Genomic DNA, 20,033 nt, shown 5'->3' with positions numbered 1-20,033 from the left:
TAAATCACAAGATTTCTTTTCATGCAGCAATTAAGCATTATTGTACTCGTCTAGTAGTGTCTACGTTTAACAGCTGCATCAGTTTGCCATTCTAAAAATAGCCATTACGATGCATTGAAATTTTAAAAAATCCTCTACCGGTAGTACCACTTGGCAAGAGGGGTGTTAAGTTTAAGGCAACTGTATAATGTATTTGCTTACGAATAATTGCATTAGAAAATGTTATACATAAAACTTCACACATAATTAATTTATATATAGATCTACAGTTTGAATCGTGTGATTAATTTTTAGAAAATTACAATACAGAAACAAATACAACTGATGTGGCACCTCTATTTAAATTTACTTATGGGCAAGCTGCGTAGCGGTGGGGAAATTTTGACACGGTCAACAACGTCATCACGATGAGGTAGTAGTATTCTTACAGTTTGGGCGATAGTGATATGATTACAAATTGTATGAAACAGTTACAACCCCCCCCCCCTCCCTCATGGACCCTGTGTAAAAAAAATATTGTCATAATACCACTGCTACTTATTTAAATCTATTTCTGAATCAGTATACATGTGTAATATATATGTATGTTTAGAACAGTCATCTAAAAACTGACGCTATGTTCACTCTGAGTTGGTAATCTACCCCCCCCCCCCCCACACACACACCTCACCACCACAATTGTGTAGAGCGACATTAATGTCACACCTAGGTATACACTGGGTTGGATAATTGACCTAAAGTGACCGGGCAGTAAAAAGGTGTGTGAGCAATACAGTGATCTAACCCATACCTATCACTATGTTAAAAATGATCTTTAAAGAACACAAAGAAGCAGTAGTTAATTAAAAATATATTATCTGAACTAAAAGACCGATATTTAGTTAAATGTAGGCTGTTATTCTGAATGTTTTTCTATTATATCGAAAAACGTGGTTTTACACCAACTCTGATTTCAAAAACTTTCATTATGCTGTAATACTTTAGCATTTATGATGACGATATATTTCATTCTGATTATAGACAAAAACATTTTGTTAAACAATTTCATTATATTGTAAAGTAATTATTTATTTGCTTTGACATTTATAATTAAATGTGTAGATATATACATATTTATATTAAGAGAGTTATTATTTCCCCTATTTCACTTGTCTTAAATAATTTCCAAGGAATTATTATGTAAGAAATTTTTTTACAAGAATTACAAAACAGATTGTGTTACGTTCATTGTTTTTGGTTGTAGTGTGTGTATTTTGTTTAGATTGATACAATTTTTGTTTTGTCGGCCTACATTGTGTGTTTTTTCTTATTTCTTCAGAGTGCTACTTTCAATTTATTTTACATCATAGCGAAGGAATGATATACAGTGCACAGCTAGTAATTATATATATATATATATATATATAGATATATAGATATAGATATATATATATATTTAGATATATATATATATATATATATATATATATATATATATATATATATATATATATATATATATATATATATATTTATATATATATATATATTTATATATATATATATATATATATATATACACTCACACACATATATATATATATATATATATATATATATATATATATATATATATATATATATATATATATAATAATCTATAATATAAGCGGGCTGTGTCTGTCCTTCCTTCCTTCCTTCCTTCCTTCCTTCCGTCCGTCCGTCATCGCTATAGATTTTGGGACTATAAAAGTAAACATTCGCACCATGCTGTGCTTTTCAGTGCACCGCAGTGTCTTATTATAAAAAATAGAGTAGGGTTTGTTTATATAGCGGCATAGAGCTATTTTATAATTTCCACTGTTTGTACAATTTTGCATAACGTAAAGAGAATATTAAATACACGCACATTGCTAAAACATATTAAAAGGATCAATGTCAAATATCGTTTTCGTTAATATTCCCAGAAAAAGTGGATACATTTTTATAACATAATAACAGTACGGTAGAAAAATCTAATTAAACTGCTTAGTAATTTTGCCAATGGAGGTAATTCAAAGATAAATTGAACTCACGCTTAAAATGTGAATGCAAAATCTGCAAGATGGAATAATTGTTGGAATAATATAATTAGCAAAATGTGAATGCAAATTATGCAGACGTGTAAGAGTACATTATTGTTGGAATATTATTATTAGCATTGATTGATAAAAGGCTATCTTTTATTTATTTTATTCACTGAATGTGCTGTTTACTAATTATAATTTTTAATCAACTATTCTCCATTACTATATTAAGTCATCACGTTCATTAGGTGCGCAATGGTTTTAGTCATGAAACTTTATTGTAAATTTTTAAAAGTACTGAAAAAAATGCATGAATTTATAAAGTGCAATATGGTCGGTAAAACACGGATATTCTAAATACTGCCTTTAATTTATTGGCGGAAAAGCTAGGGGTTTTATAACAGAAACGTAGCAAGAGGGGGGGGGGGGGTAGGGTGGAAATCGAAAGTTTGAGGGAGGTGGGAGGGTGTAAATCGAAATTCTCCGCCGGCGCTCGGAAAGGGCGCGATTTGGCGCTACGGGATAGACTGTGAGCAATATGCCTTTAAGATTACATTTAAATTGAGTTTATGTTGAGTGTTGTGTTTGTTTTTTCGTTTTTATTTTTTTGTCTTTGCGTTCGTTTGTGTTATATTTAGTTTTGTTCTGTTCCCAACTTGGTACATTTAAAAAAGATTTACCGTGTGTTGTGGTTGTGGTTGTGGTTGTGGTTGTGGTTGTGTTGTGGTTGTGGTTGTGTTGTGGTTGTGTTGTGGTTGTGGTTGTTTTGTGGTTGTGTTGTGGTTGTTGTTGTGTTGTGGTTGTGTTGTGATTGTGTTGTGGTTGTAATGTGGTTGTGTTGTGGTTGTGGTTGTGGTTGTGTTTTGTTTGTGTTTGTGTTGTGTTTTTGTTTGTTTTGTTCTGTTCTGTTCCAAAGTTGGTATATTTTAAAAAGATTTACCGTGGCGGAGCACGGAATGCAGCTAGTCTATAATATAAGCGGGCTGTGTCTGTCCTTCCTTCCTTCCTTCCTTCCTTCCTTCCGTCCGTCCGTCCGTCATCGCTATAGATTTTGGGACTATAAAAGTAAACTACGCACCATGCTGTGCTTTTCAGTGCACCGCAGTGTCTTATTATAAGTATTAGAGTAGGGTTTGTTTATATAGCGGCATAGAGCTATTTTACAATTTCCACTGTTTGTACAATTTTGCATAACGTAAAGAGGATATTAAATACACGCACATTGCTAAAACATATTAAAAGGATCAATGTCAAATATAGTTTTCGTTAATATTCCTAGAAAAAGTGGATACATTTTAATAACATAATAACTGTAGGTTAGAAAAATCTAATTAAACTGTTTAGTAATTTTGCCAAGGGAGGTATTTTAAAAATAAATTGAACTCACGCTAAAAATGTGAATGCAAAATCTGCAAGACGGAATAATTGTTGGAATAATATAATTAGCAAAATGTGAATGCAAATTATGCAGACGTGTAAGAGTACATTATTGTTGGAATATTATAATTAGCATTGATTGATAAAAGGCTATTTTTTATTTATTATGTTCACTGAATGTAATGTTTGCTACTTATAATTTTTAATCAACTATTCTCCATTATTATATTAAGTCATCACGTTCATTAGGTGCGCAATGGTTTTAGTCATGAAAATTGTAAATTATTGTAAATTTTTAAAAGTACTGAAAAAAATGCATGAATTTATAAAGTGCAATATGGTCGGTAAAACACGGATATTCTAAATACTGCCTTTAATTTATTGGCGGAAAAGCTAGGGGTTTTATAACAGAGGCGTAGCAAGAGGGGGGGGGGGTAGGGTGGAAATCGAAAGTTTGAGGGAGGTGGGAGGGTGTAAATCGAAATTTTCCGCCGGCGCTCGGAAAGGGCGCGATTTGGCGCTACGGGATAGACTGTGAGCAATATGCCTTTATGATTACATTTAAATTGAGTTTATGTTGAGTGTTGTGTTTGTTTTTTCGTTTTTATTTTTTTGTCTTTGCGTTCGTTTGTGTTATATTTAGTTTTGTTCTGTTCCCAACTTGGTACATTTAAAAAAGATTTACCGTGTGTTGTGGTTGTGGTTGTGGTTGTGGTTGTGATTGTGTTGTGGTTGTGGTTGTGTTGTGGTTGTGTTGTGGTTGTGGTTGTTTTGTGGTTGTGTTGTGGTTGTTGTTGTGTTGTGGTTGTGTTGTGATTGTGTTGTGGTTGTAATGTGGTTGTGTTGTGGTTGTGGTTGTGGTTGTGGTTGTGTTTTGTTTGTGTTTGTGTTTGTGTTGTGTTTTTGTTTGTTTTGTTCTGTTCCAAAGTTGGTATATTTTAAAAAGATTTACCGTGGCGGAGCACGGGATGCAGCTAGTCTATAATATAAACGGGCTGTGTCTGTCCTTCCTTCCTTCCTTCCTTCCTTCCTTCCGTCCGTCCGTCCGTCATCGCTATAGATTTTGGGACTATAAAAGTAAACTACGCACCATGCTGTGCTTTTCAGTGCACCGCAGTGTCTTATTATAAGTATTAGAGTAGGGTTTGTTTATATAGCGGCATAGAGCTATTTTACAATTTCCACTGTTTGTACAATTTTGCATAACGTAAAGAGGATATTAAATACACGCACATTGCTAAAACATATTAAAAGGATCAATGTCAAATATAGTTTTCGTTAATATTCCTAGAAAAAGTGGATACATTTTAATAACATAATAACTGTAGGTTAGAAAAATCTAATTAAACTGTTTAGTAATTTTGCCAAGGGAGGTATTTTAAAAATAAATTGCACTCACGCTAAAAATGTGAATGCAAAATCTGCAAGACGGAATAATTGTTGGAATAATATAATTAGCAAAATGTGAATGCAAATTATGCAGACGTGTAAGAGTACATTATTGTTGGAATATTATAATTAGCATTGATTGATAAAAGGCTATTTTTTATTTATTATGTTCACTGAATGTAATGTTTGCTACTTATAATTTTTAATCAACTATTCTCCATTATTATATTAAGTCATCACGTTCATTAGGTGCGCAATGGTTTTAGTCATGAAAATTGTAAATTATTGTAAATTTTTAAAAGTACTGAAAAAAATGCATGAATTTATAAAGTGCAATATGGTCGGTAAAACACGGATATTCTAAATACTGCCTTTAATTTATTGGCGGAAAAGCTAGGGGTTTTATAACAGAGGCGTAGCAAGAGGGGGGGGGGGGTAGGGTGGAAATCGAAAGTTTGAGGGAGGTGGGAGGGTGTAAATCGAAATTTTCCGCCGGCGCTCGGAAAGGGCGCGATTTGGCGCTACGGGATAGACTGTGAGCAATATGCCTTTATGATTACATTTAAATTGAGTTTATGTTGAGTGTTGTGTTTGTTTTTTCGTTTTTGTTTTTTCTTTGCGTTCGTTTGTGTTGTATTTAGTTTTGTTCTGTTCCCAACTTGGTACATTTAAAAAAGATTTACCGTGTGTTGTGGTTGTGGTTGTGGTTGTGTTGTGGTTGTGGTTGTGTTGTGGTTGTTTTGTGGTTGTGTTGTGGTTGTGGTTGTGTTGTGGTTGTGTTGTGATTGTGTTGTGGTTGTAATGTGGTTGTGTTGTGGTTGTGGTTGTGTTTTGTTTGTGTTGTGTTTTTGTTTGTTTTGTTCTGTTCCAAAGTTGGTATATTTTAAAAAGATTTACCGTGGCGGAGCACGGGATGCAGCTAGTATAATATATAAGCGGGCTGAGCGTGTGTCAGTCCTTCCTTCCGTCATCGTTATAGATTTTGGAACCATAAAAGTAAACATTGCACCATGCAGTGCTTTTCAGTGCACCGCAGTGTCTTATTATAAATTATAGAGTAGGGTTTGTTTAAATAAGGAAATAAAGTTATTTTATAAATGCCACTGTTTTTTTTACTCTTTCGCATAACGTAAAGAAACGTAAATACACGCACCTTTCTAAAACATATTAAAAGGATCAATGTCAAATATCATTTTCGTTTAGATTCCCAGAAAAAGTGGATAATTTTAATAACGTAATAACAGTAGGGTAGAAAAATCAAATTAATTTAACTCCTTTTTCTAATTTTGACAAAGGAGGTAATTTAAAAATAAATTAAACTCACGCTAATAAAAAACAAGGTAATTAAAAAGTCTAGTGACAATTTTAGCGAAATTTCCTTATGTTATCTAAAATTAGCTCTGTCGTAGCGTAAATCAAGAGCAGGGTTAGTAAAACCATTGGTTAGTTATTAAAACGATTTTTATTTAAAAAAATTTCAGTAGTTTACATGTTTTATTTACAATAGAGTTACATGACTAAAAACCATTGCGCGCCTAGCTACCGAACGTGATGGCGCAGCCATTGAACGTGATGGCGCAGCTATTGAACGTGATGACGCGTGTGGTGTGGTTGGATAAACATGCCTACTAATTCGGTCCAAATTTTAATTAATTCAAAAAAAAATTTGTGACCGAACGAAAGGATATTTTTGAAAACTTTCTTCGGCAATATTGTTCTAAATTATGGCAGGAATCGATTGGTAAATGTTTCAAGTCGCTAAGTGGTCTGGTTGCCGAGATATGGGCCAAAAACTGCATTTTTTCGAGGTTTTTTGGCTTTTCCGAGAAATCCATGAAAGAAACCCGGAATTTTTTTGGCCCACTATCATCCTGGTAACTTGCTTAACATAATTGCTTTTCAAACTAGTCCTCGATATTGCTTCGTTGAGGAGGAGATACGACTTAAAGCTGCTGACACACATTCATACATTCATACATCCAGAAATGACGGGTTAATAAACGCAATTCTCCAGAATGGAAACTGCGCTAAAAATGTGAATGCAAATCTACGGACGTTCTAGAAGGAATTTGTGTTGCAATAATATAATTAGCAAAATGTGAATGCAAATTGTGCGGATGTGGAAGAGGAAATTATTGTTAGAAAATTATAATTAGCATGGATTGATAAAAGGCAATCTTTTATTTATTTCATTCACTGAATTTACTGTTTACTACTTATAATGTTTTATCAACTATTCCGCAATATTATAGACGCGTCATCACGTTCATTGGGTGCGCAATGGTTTTAGTTATGAAACTCTATTGTAAATTTTTAAAATTTAAAGTACTGGAAAAAAATGCGTGAATTGATAAAGTGATACATGGTAGGTAAAACACGGATATTTTAAATATTGCCTATTATTTATTGTATATTATTTATTATTATTCTATCTTTCGGTTTGCGGACAAGCTGGGGGTTTTATAGGAGAGGCGTAGCGAGGGGGGGCATATGTCCCCGGGTGCCGACCTTAGGGGGCGCCAAAGTCTGTTGAAAAAAAATTGCGAGGGGTGTGGAAATCGAAAGTTTTAGGGCGGGAGGGGGGTGCAAATCGAAAGTTTGAGGGGGGTGCAAATCAAAATTTTAAGGGGGTGGAGTGGACATTGAAATTTTGAGGGGAGGGGGTGCAAATCGTGAGTTTGAGGGAGGGTCAAAACGAAAGTTAGTCCCCGGGCGCCGGAAAGGGTCGCTACGCCTCTGTTTTGTAGTCATTCACTGTGTCAGGCGCGTCCGCCGGCGCTCAGAAAGGGCGCGATTTGGCGCTGCGGGCTAGACTGTGAGCAATATGCCTTTATGATTGCATTTAAATTGTGTTTATGTTATGAGTGTTGTGTTTGTTTTTTCGTTTGTGTTTTTTTTTAAATATCCTAATTTTTGTGCATATTACTAGATGCTCATAAAATATATTATAATGAATATACGAATAATTACTATAAAGATGCCCCTACAGTGCATGGGAATAATTTGGTCACAAGTACTCAAAAAGATGCCCCTACGCTATACCAAATAAATATCACAGACATTTATTAAGGGAATATCAATGACTACCATAGGACTACTACTTCACTGATGCCCGCTTTTTCGATATAAGTTTTGCCATACGGACAGTGTAATGTTAAAACGAGTGACAGACGATTAAGTGTTACAATTTGTTTTGGGTGAGATCGGCAAACATATGGAAAGTTTTGATGACACCATGACACAACGTATCGCAACTTTTTTTTAATTACCCCGGTGGATGCCCCTCCCCCAGTGGTGGATGCCCGGGGCCTTCCGCCCTTCCCCCCCCCCTTCTGCACGCCACTGGATCACAAAACAATTAAAACTACAGCTCTGTTACCATTCCCTGTTAAAATCAGAAACCAACAGCCCGAAAGCATTGCAAGATATTTTAATTAAAACGTTTGCTACATATTGACCAGAAGAATGTAATTAAAATAATTGATTATGAATTACACAATATACCAGAATCAGATGGTTCAACGCTTGATGCCCCACCCCATCGCTAGCCTGATTAAATAGTATAGGGCTAAACCTATTGATTAGTTTTGCTCTACTTTGCACTAAGCCACTGAAATATTGGATCAGTAAGCTGATATTGAAGGCTTTGTAAATATTAGCTCTAGGACTGAGAGTTACCAAAAAAATTAATTGTTTTTCAATGCGGGTATTCACAAGCAGTTTAAAAACTACCAGAGCGTGCATTCGTTCCATGAAGTTGTATCAACAATTGGCTGTGGGCTTAGTGACACGCCGATTGGCTCTGTGGGCTTAGTGATATCCTGATTGGCTCTGTGGGCTTAGGGACACGCCGATTGGCTCTGTGGGCTTAGTGATATCCTGATTGGCTCTGTGGGCTTAGTGATAGGCCCTATCCTGATTGGCTCTGTGGGCTTAGTGACATGCTGATTGGCTCTGTGGGCTTAGTGACATGCTGATTGGCTCTGTGGGCTTATTGCTTAGTGACACCATGAGTGGGCTTGCTGTCACATGACTATTTAAATACAAGGATCCTACTGAAAGACTTATTCCATTTCTAACTCATGCATTATTTTCATATGATCTCAAATCTTTACTTACCTAATATAATTAAATTATAATACATTTATAAATGTACATTTATAAATGTACATCTAAAAAAATTATTTTAGAGTTTTAAGCAAAAACAGAAAATTTTAAACTAATCTGTATACGTGTGGGCGATAATAAACCATATTATTCAAATAATTGGGCAAATTTATTTATATCTAAATATAAAATAAGTATACACAAAATACTAATATTAAAGACTTCTAGGTCTAAAAAGATTTGTCATTTTTTGGAAAAACTAGACCCTCATCACAATTCAGTGCTGCTTTAAAATCCATTAGGTCACAAAAATCAAAAATGGATGTATTGTTAATTTTTTCGTATACAGAGTAGATCTAGAGGAAGTATTGCACCATGCAAAAAAATCACATGGGGTCATCCATAAATGACGTCACGTTTTTTTGTCGATTTTTACCCCCCCCCCCCCCTCTCCCTCACACGTCGTCACAAAAAGCCAGACCCCCCCCCCCCCCCCCCCACTAAAATGACATCACATCTATATTCTATTTTTAAAAGTAAGTAATTAAAAATGGATTAAAAATCATGTCTATATCCCGAGGTGCCACCACTCGTAGTGTTGCATAAGAATTTGAGAAAGTTTAGGGGAAATCACGCCAGGTTTATTTAACGTGTTCTTTTGTTATGTAAAAGTATTTACTACATGAGCTAAAACAATAGACAGGTACAAATGGAACAAAGTTGACTGGCAACCCGGTAGGGTTCATACAATGGCCTTAACATTGTAAACAATATCTTCAAACGTCAGTTCATGTTTCTTGACCTCAACATATGAGGGGTTGGTGTAGTCAGCACCATGTCCAGCCACCTATATCTTACCTGCGAGGTACCCATCAGAGCTGGGTGGACTAGAGTCAGGTACCCATCAGAGCTGGGTGGACTAGTCAGGTACCCATCAGAGCTGGGTGGACTAGAGTCAGGTACCCATCAGAGCTGGGTGGACTAGAGTCAGGTACCCATCAGAGCTGGGTGGACTAGAGTCAGGTACCCATCAGAGCTGGGTGGACTAGAGTCAGGTACCCATCAGAGGTGGGTGGACTAGAGTCAGGTACCCATCAGAGCTGGGTGGACTAGAGTCAGGAACCCATCAGAGCTGGGTGGACTAGAGTCAGGTACCCATCAGAGCTGGGTGGACTATAGGATTATGTCCTGACAGAGATTCCCCCCAACCCCCAAATTTTACTATCAACTTTTTAACAGATGAATTAAAACGCTTATTTTTTAATATTATAACTATACAGGATATTTAATTTTTTTAATATCATCACCAATTTATTGTATTATAAGTATGTCAAATATTTCTGTAATGAAAACCAGAAAACTGGAATATGTCTGTTATTTTAAAACCCAACTCATCACAATACTCTACACATTTTTCTATAGTAACAATAACAGAATCTAAATTGGTTTTTTTACAATACACCTTTATTCTAATTAATAAGAGCATCTAAATTATTTACACCTGCATTCTAATTTTTTATTTTGCTAATTGAACGTATTTAGTATCATTATAAAGCTTCTGTTCAGGAAAATATAACAGTTATGATCATTGGATCATTATGAACACAACAAGACAATTTGACAAGGAAAGATTTTTCTTAAGTTTTTTCCAGTTTTCCTTTTTATTCTTATCTTGTTGCAAAAAAAAAAGTCATTGGCTAAGTCATGCTTTTCATGGTTTACTTCAAATTATTTTTTTCTTTTTAATTATTAAAGGAATTTTATCCAGCAAAACATACACTTTTGATATTTCTAAAGGAAAATGTCATAGAAAGATTAAGATCTGCTCATTAGAAATATGAAATCCATTTGGGATCTATACATGTATGAACATTTTGAACAAAAATTTGTCCATTTAAGCTGGTTTGTCACAATTATTGAATTGTGACTTTTTTCTTACTTGCAGCATTTTAGTTAGTTAAATAGTTATAGTTTTTATATGTTAATGAAAGCAGTGTATTTTCACATAATTTACAAAGTCAAAAAAGGGTAATCAATATTACACTCCACTCACAAACCACATACACACTAAACACAATTTTTTAATATGTAAATGAACTGAACTTCCATCCTTGATATTTGCTCAACAATCCCTACTAAATTCATCAATTATGTTTGAATGAAACATTGATAATAAACACTCACTCTTTTGAAAAACCAATGATATAAAAACCCATAAAATGGAAAATACCATCAATTATTTTTTCAAAGATTTCATTGAATTATTGTAGACATGTGAATGTTTCTGTAGTGCTAAGGTCATTTTTTTTCAGTAGTGGCTCCTCCAGCTACTGCCACCATTTTTTTGTAGTACTCCTGGTTGCCAATAGCATCCAGCATAAATTTGGCCAGGTCTTGTCGTGTGATGCTGTTGTTGGTGATGTCAGGCACATACAAACCTTCATTCACTAGCACTTTTTCACCTAGAAATCAGTCACATTTTTGTTAAATATATTCATAAACTCTAGTTCTGTATTTTCTCTTCCCCCCCCCCCCCCTCCCACATAAGCCTCATTCTAGATTGAAAGATTGAAGCTTTGACTACAAAACAGAATGAAAAATAAAAGATTTAGAGATTACCATCAGAAGGGTCAGTGGTAAGCCGAGGGGGTCGAACAACTGTGTAGTTAATGTCACTGCAATCTGTGAGCAGGAACTCCTCAAACACCTCCATGTCTTTAACTATGTTGCGCAGGAAGGAGGGCTTGAGCACCCAACGCCAGATGAAGGGAAGACCAGGATCATCTGTCAACAAGTCAACATTAGTCTAGAGCTTAAGTCAACATTAGTCTAGAGCTTAAGTCAACATTAGTCTAGAGCAGGGGTCTCCAAACTTTTCAGTCCGAGGGCCGTATTAACTATCAAATTTCAGTTCGGGGGCCAGTTTCTTCCAGGCATGTCTAAGATTTTTCTGGGCAAAGTTCCTCAGCCATCACCAACAAACGGTTTTTCCGTGGACAAAAAGATCTCCGCGGGCCGGATAAGAGGACATCGCGGGCCGGATGTGGCCCGCTGGCCGTAGTTTGGAGACCCCTGGTCTAGAGCTTAAGTCAACATTAGCCTAGAGCTTAAGTCAACATTAGCCTAGAGCTTAAGTCAACATTAGCCTAGAGCTTAAGTCAACATTAGCCTAGAGCTTAAGTCAACATTAGCCTAGAGCTTAAGTCAACATTAGCCTAGAGCTTAAGTCAACATTAGCCTTGAGCGCAAGTCAACATTAGCCTAGAAGTTAAGTCAACATTAGTCTAGAGTTTAATGAGTAAACAATAGTGTCAAGTTTTTAAAAAAAAGTAATCCAGTATTCCATCAATTGACCAGTGTTACAGTGTGTAGTTTTGTAATGAAGATGACCTTTAGTCCCCCAAGCAGTGACAGCAATCAACCTTTTCAGGCCAGCCTCCCTCATGGCTTTGACCACAGCTTGACCACACTTGGAGTAGACATCACATGGCGTCATGATGCCGGCTTTACCACCCAGTGCTGAGACAACAACATCACAGCCTTTCAAGTGGTCCACTAGTTCATCACTCTTCTCGAGGTCTGCATGGACCACCTACAAACAGGGTCAGTGGCTCAGGATATAAGGCTACATGTGTCTGATATAAGGCTACATGTGTCTGATATAAGGCTACATGTGTATGATAAAGGCTACATGTGTCTGATATAAGGCTACATGTGTCTGATATAAGGCTACATGTGTATGATAAAGGCTACATGTGTCTGATATAAGACTACATGTGTATGATATAAGGCTACATGTGTCTGATATAAGGCTACATGTGTCTGATATAAGGCTACATGTGTCTGATATAAGGCTACATGTGTCTGATATAAGGCTACATGTGTCTGATATAAGGCTACATGTGTCTGATATAAGGCTACATGTGTCTGATATAAGGCTACATCTGTCTGATATAAGGCTACATCTGTCTGATATAAGGCTACATGTGTCTGATATAAGGCTACATGTGTCTGATATAAGGCTACATGTGTCTGATATAAGGCTACATGTGTCTGATAAAGGCTGCATGTGTCTGATATAAGACTACATGTGTCTGATATAAGACAACATGTCATGTCCAGTGTTAACATCTCATGTCATGTCCAGTATTAACATCTCATGTCATGTCTAGAGTTAACATGTCATGTCCAGTGTTAACATGTCATGTCCAGTATTAGCACCTCATGTCATGTCTAGTGTTACATCTCTAGTAGCGTATGCAAGAGTTACTCTACAAATGACACTTAACATAAGATACCTTCAGCTTTTCATTTAAAATTGTCACTTTTTCCGGATTTCTGACAAGAAGTGTCACCTCATAGCCTCGTCGTAAAGCCTCATGTGTCAGCTCTATACCAGTGGGTCCTGTAGCTCCAAGAATGACAACTTTCATGCTGGTGATGGAAGCAGCCTTGGTTTGCTGCTCACAAAAAATCAATGAGAAAAATAGTTTTAGTTAGAGGTGTCCAGTCTATCATTGTTAATGTTTTAGTTAGATGAGTCTATTTTTGTCCACTGACCAAGCTACCAGAGAAGCCAATTTTGTGGCACAGTTGTTTATTTTTATATTTGTTTTATTGTAAGAGTAGATTATTAATAATAAACTGGGCCTCGTGTTTTAAGTCAAGTGCTACAGCACTAAATTAGGTTTTATATATATAAAAAGCAAAGTGTGTGTGTGTGTGTCTGTAGGTGTGTGCTTGTCCTTTATGCATTACTACACCTTGCATCACATCGCCATGAAACTTTGGGAAATTGTTGAGAATACTCCTGGGGAGGTTCCTGCGAAAAAATAAATTTCAAATTCGCATGGGTGGCGCCCTAGCAAGGCGCAATTTGATTCTTCTCTGTATACGGTACATAAATTTGTTCAGATTAAGGCGCAATTTGATTCTTCTCTGTATACTGTACATAAATTTGTTCAGATTAAGTTCTGTTTGCTATCCAATCTTCTCACTTCAATACAATGTATATCCCTACTTAAATTGTAGCCCACGCAAAAAGTTTATTGCCTCTTGATAATAGCCTACTACCAGTGTTTCTTCCAGACTTTTTTCTCCGGGGGGGCACTTGAAATTTTCGGGGGGGCGGTAAACTTTCTTCGGGGGGGCGGACACTGTTAAAAGTATATATTTTCTATATAAATTATATAAATTTCATTTCGTTCGGGGGGGCGGTAAAAATTTTTCGGGGGGGCTTTGCCCCCCCGAAGAGATGCCTGGAAGAAACTCTGCCTACTACACAATCCATGGTACAGCACTTGGGACTAGACATGCCCCCCCCCCCCAGCTGGATAGTGTGTGAAGATCTGATGAGCAATAGATTACCAATGTTCATTTAACCACGAATAACACATCCGTGTAGATAGGGTCAAGCAATGGGCCCACACATTAACACATGTGTCGTTTACAGTCCACGCGTTCAAGCCTATCACATAATGATGTAACAAGATAATAAACTGGCCGTTGGTTGAATAGCGAGAGGGGCAAGAAGGGGATGGACATGGTACATTCTTAAAACTAACAAACATGTCCATGACGCATTGATACAGCTTAGTATAGAACGTACTAAACAGTGTTTAGTAGTGTTACAGTGACAATCAACAGTATATTTCTTGGCAAAGTTTCAAATATTAACCTAAATGTTGTTGTATAATTTTAAAATAACAAATAGAAGAGTATAATTATTTAAATAAAGTAAACAAACAAGACAGGTTATTGTATTGTTCATCTAGAAACAAGATGGCTACATAGCCCACATGGTTAATTGCAACCTATCATGAATTATTTTGATTTACTGTACTATAATGTGATTAGTCAAGCGTATCAGAGAATCTTTTCCCATTCATTATATTTACGTGCATGCCCTTATATGGAGTTTGTTGATATCAAATTTTACTTTGTAGAAAACAACGTTTATCCAACTTATTTGTGAAACAAATAAAAAAGTCGCTACACCGTCGGGAACACGATTGCTTGGCCGATAGATTGGTGTATAGTTTATGTCTCGCAGGCAATAAAAAATGTAATCCCCGCTTGAAGATAGCCGCTGTCCGCATAATGGTGTGGAAAATCTGCCGGAGGGTACCATGTTTCACATAGCAATAAAAGGATGAGCGTTGGCTATAGAAGTCCGAAATGTTCGGATTAGATGCGCAAAATTTCCCTTTTATCAAAATATGTGTATGTTCAATACTTAAGGTAAAAAAAAATTTGGCAAAATTTGAACCTTCAATAAAAACAATCTAGAGATGAAAAAAAAGGAGAGATATATGATACATTATTTTTAATACAATTAGGAGAGTTGTTTAGAAATTACACAATTTCAGAATGCTTTTAGTGAATTGATACTCAAAAGCCAGCAGTGAGAGAAAAGGATGAAAAAATATAGCAATGTTGGCAACGTCATAGCAAAACCATGAAAACAAAGGGAAAGCCATTCTACTTTTTAAATAACATTAGGAAATGAACTTTTAAAATTTAAACTATTTAATTTACAATAGGCCTAAATTAAAAACTTATTGATTTGCAAAACCCATTCTCAAGAGCTCAGTATCAGAAAGTAATGAAAGATTTCGGATCGTGTTTTTTTTTAAATTGCAAACGCTGACAATACTGATAAGCCTATTATATTATTAACAATAGTATCCTAATTATTTTAATATTGAATAGGCCTAGATATTTAGAATTTAAACCTATTAAAAAATCTAGTTTAATCTAGGCCCTAATAAGTGATTTTGGATCTCTAGATCTATCAGTAACTAAGTTTTTCGGGTTGTTTTTTTTTAAAAGAAAAATACAAACCATAGCTAAATACACAGATTTTAAACTGTTCATGACTAATCTTAAGCACAGAGTCTATTGACTCTTCTCAGTTGTGGTGAACTGTAGTGTGTAGAGTAGTGTAGACTATTGTAGAGTGTTGTGTGTAGGCCTACACTACAGACATTTAACAATATTTAACACTAGGCCTATATATTTCTATTTATTTACTATTTAATTTATACTTAGGCCTACATTTATACATCATAAATATATCTACTTCAATAACACTTTAACTAACAGTATTCTATCCAGCTGTTGGAAATTATAATCGATTTTTACTAAATCTATCAAAGATTAAAACCTAATCCCAAAACCTAAAATCTATACTAGATTATATACACTATAAATTACTCAATAACACATGTTGCAGATCATAACATTGACTTTTTCAGCCTTCTGTGTCAGAAAAAAATGCTGATAATCAAGGCCAGAAAGAAGTACAGCTAGAATCTAGATCTACATCTATAATAATTTAATAAAACGTTAGGCTTAATTTTTTTTTTAAATCATTAGCCATTAGCCCTATTCAAATTGACTTGTGTGCTATCCCAAATGTAAATAATGAAATATATTTTTTTAAAAAGGCCTATACTATCATTTAATAATATAATATTTCAATCACAAGTACAAGTATTATATATCAGAGCTGGACTGCTAACCCGTAAGGTCTCGAGTTCGAATCCGGGTTCAAGTCAGTAGACCATCCCTGAGTCCACCCAGCTCTGATGAGTACTTAACTCACATTCCGTTAGGGGAAGTAAAGGCTGCTGAGCATGGTGTTGACCACACTATCTCTATTTTCTTCATATGCCGAGGTCACAGAAACAAGTGAACTCTACTTCACTTGCCCCATAAACCGTCAGGTTTGAAAGGGAACTTTACTTACTTACTATACTACTTACAAGTTACAAGTATTAGATCTAAAGTATCAAGATCTAGATCTAGGATCTAAGATTCTAAATCAGGGGTCTCCAAACTACGGCCCCCGATGTCCTCTCATCCGGCCCACGGAGATTTTTATGTCCACAGAAAAAAAATGTTTGTTGTTGATGGCTGAGGAACTTTGCCCAGAAAAATCAAATACATGCCTGAAAGAACCTGACCCCCGAACTGAAATTTGATAGTTAATGCGGCCCTCGGACTGAAAAGTTTGGAGACCCATGTTCTAAATCAAGTAAATCTAAGCCAAGCATCTTCTAGACAATCTATCTAGATCTAGATGTCTAAATCTTTATTATTATAATATTAGTAATAGTTACTAATAGTTAGAATCAAGAATCTATTTGAATCTAAATCTAGAAATAGATCTAGAATCTATAGGCCTATTACTATTATTAGATAGGCCCTAATAAAATTAAATACTAAAATAGTTAAAAATAGGCCATAGTAATAGTACTATAATCTAGATCTAGATCTAGATCTAGACTTAGATCTAGATTCTAGATGTAGATCTAGCTAGATAGATTTCTATCTAAATCTGCAAATCTTGACTTGATCTAGACCTCTAGATCTAGATCTAAATCTAGAAACTAGTGACATTCTAGTCTAGATCTAGATCTAGATCTAATCTACTCTAGAATCTAGAAAAAGAAAATGAAAACAATCACATCAACCTTTCGAACAGCAGCAACAGCTCAACATTAATTCACAGTTGCGCGTGCTAACCAACATGTAGATCTAGATCTCGGCCTAGGTCAGATGAATATACTTTCTGACTTTAAAAAAAAACGAAAGCCAAGCTTTTAGTTACTGCCTTGCCCATCCCTCTGTGTAAATCTATCTATGCTATTGCTAGGCTATGTGCTCTGCTTGGCTTTGGACAGTGGCGTAACAACCATGTAACAAACGTGGAGAAAGTCTACGGGCCACTGAGCGTTTTAAGTGGAAAAACTAAAAATTCATAAAACAACGTTTTAATAACAAGCTTTTATGTAATAATGCACTTATAGGAGAAAATAAATTAAACTATAAAGAAAAGCGTGGGTCTCTTCCTAAATATTAGTAAAGGTAACCAATAGTCATAGATACTTATAAGTGGCCCACGCGTTTCTTTAAATAACTATAATTAAATTTATAGTTATTTAAATAGTAGTGTCTAGACACTTACAGATAGTAGTGTACATAAAACCTTGTTATTAAAACGTTTTTATTATTTTATTTTTTTTCAGTACCGTAAATGTTTTAAATGCCCGTAATTTAGCTCGGGCGTTTCGATCTAGACAGACTGGCGACAGGCAGAAACAAGACAGTGAGTTAAAAATATTTCATAAAACTTTCATAAAAATCGTTTTGATAACAAGCTTTTATGTAATAATCCACTTTAAAACTTTCAACGCCCCCCCCCCCCCCCCAATCACATAATCATCTGAATCATCTTGTTCTGAATTAAAAGAATTACATTAATAAATACAATAATTATCTTATTATATTAACAGAGGCGTGGCTAGGGGAGGGCGGATGGAACGGCCGCGACAGCGCCGACCCAAAGGGGCGCTAATAATACATTCATATATAGATGGGTAGATAATAATATAAAAAGCTAATTACTGAATTATATACAGTTGAAATTAAGAATGTTGACTGCTACCTGGCATTACGGCCTTAATTATTTTCTACATCAATAATGTGACACCAAAATAAAAAGGCAAAGTGACTGGTAAAAACCGCCCCTACCTTTCCAAAGTAGGGTGGCGGCGAATTTTTAATAACGAGAATAACTATATATAGGCCCAATTTGAACATGGGGCGCAAAATTGATAGCTCGTCCTGGGCACCGAAATAGATTGCTACGCCTTTTTATATTACCCTGTCTTTAGTTTACATAATATAGTTATTAATTATTACTTTTTAATAACGGCAATTACACATTTTACGCCCCTTAATGGATAGCGCCCTAGGCCTGCCCTGATTATTAGATAAAAGATTGTTATTTAAACATTTTTTATGAAAAACAAGGTAATTAAAAAGTCTAGTGACAATTTTAGCACAATTTCCTTATGTTATCTAAAAATAGCTCTGTCGTAGCGTAAATCAAGAGCAGGGTTAGTAAAACCATTGGTTAGTTAATTAGTTATTAAAACGTATGTTCAATGTATAAAATAAATAAAAGCAGTATTTAAAATTTCCGTTTTTTTCCTACCATATTGCACTTTAATAATCCATGCTAATTAGGGCCTAGATCTATGGTGGCCGGAAAGAACCGCAACGGAAAAAAGCGCAACGGAAAAAAGCGCAAAACAAAAAGCGCAACGGAAAAAAGCGCACACGGAAAAAAGAGCAAAGAGAAAAAAGCGCAAACGGAAAAAAGCGCAAAGAGAAAAAAGCGCACACGGAAAAAAGCGCAAAGAGAAAAAAGCGCACACGGAAAAAAGCGCAAAGAGAATAAAGCGCACACAGAAAAAAGCGCAAAGAGAAAAAAGCGCACACAGAAAAAAGCGCAAACAGAAAAAAACGCAAACGGAAAAAAGCGCAAACAGAAAAAAGCGCAAACGGAAAAAAGCGCAAACGGAAAAAAGCTCAAACGGAAAAAACGCAAACGGAAAAAAGCGCAAACAGAAAAAAGCGCAAACGGAAAAAAGCGCAAACAGAAGAAAGCGCAAACAGAAAAAAGCGCAAACGGAAAAAAGCGCAAACGGAAAAAAGCGCAAACAGAAAAAAGCGCACACAGAAAAAAGCGCACACAGAAAAAAGCGCAAACGGAAACAGAAAAATGCGCAACCAGAAAAAAACACAACGAAAAATGTGCAAAAGAGAAATTTAGCACAAAGACCATATGGACTAGATGACACATTTATACATGACTGTTAGGGCTGCTGTGAGAGTGTCGTGTTTGATCACGTGATCTACTACCATTTAAAGCGTACCACTACCATCTGCAATCCCATCAACACGATACAGGCGATAATCACTTTACACAATGCCTATTATTTTCTTGGTCAATAATTATTCAACTACTATTCTCGTATAAACATAAAACTATCGACATTACACGAAGTATCTTTCACATTCTCCCTAGTCCGAACTACCTAGCTTGCATACCATAACAACCCGTTCCTATGGCAAAACTTCACTCTCTTTCATCCGCGTCATCAAACATGCATTCGTCATATTTCTCGCATTAATATTATGTTTAACATAATTACAATCTACATGCTTCATACTAAATATTTTTAGATGAATTATAATTACAATCTACATGCTTCATACTAAATATTTTTAGATGAATTATAAAAATTCCTATTCGTATACAGC

The 20,033-nt window shown here is 35.5% G+C and overlaps 1 protein-coding gene across 4 annotated transcripts; it reads right to left on the bottom strand.

The window, feature by feature from the left end:
• Positions 1-10,672: 10,672 nt before the first annotated feature.
• LOC131953699 (flavin reductase (NADPH)) lies at positions 10,673-18,946 on the bottom strand. Of its 4 annotated transcripts, none has more exons than XM_059317017.1 (5): positions 18,922-18,946; positions 13,217-13,378; positions 12,309-12,510; positions 11,538-11,702; positions 10,673-11,380 (listed from the first exon to the last, which is right to left on the bottom strand). In XM_059317017.1, the coding sequence occupies exons 1-5, from the start codon at positions 18,922-18,924 to the stop codon at positions 11,217-11,219; spliced, it is 696 nt and encodes a 231-aa protein (XP_059173000.1). In that variant the 5' UTR covers positions 18,925-18,946; the 3' UTR covers positions 10,673-11,216. The 4 variants fall into 4 exon arrangements, with proteins under 4 accessions (XP_059173000.1, XP_059173001.1, XP_059172998.1 ...); XM_059317018.1 differs by lacking the exon at positions 18,922-18,946 and adding an exon at positions 17,396-17,633; XM_059317015.1 differs by lacking the exon at positions 18,922-18,946 and adding an exon at positions 15,762-15,950.
• Positions 18,947-20,033: the final 1,087 nt, after the last annotated feature.

This window comes from Physella acuta, unplaced genomic scaffold (genome assembly GCF_028476545.2).
Source record: "Physella acuta isolate Inbredline_101_S28 unplaced genomic scaffold, ASM2847654v3 ptg000941l, whole genome shotgun sequence".
Classification (NCBI taxonomy): domain Eukaryota; kingdom Metazoa; phylum Mollusca; class Gastropoda; family Physidae; genus Physella; species Physella acuta.
The sequence above is the reverse complement of the archived record's forward strand: the minus strand, read 5'-3'. Positions and strand labels throughout refer to the sequence as shown.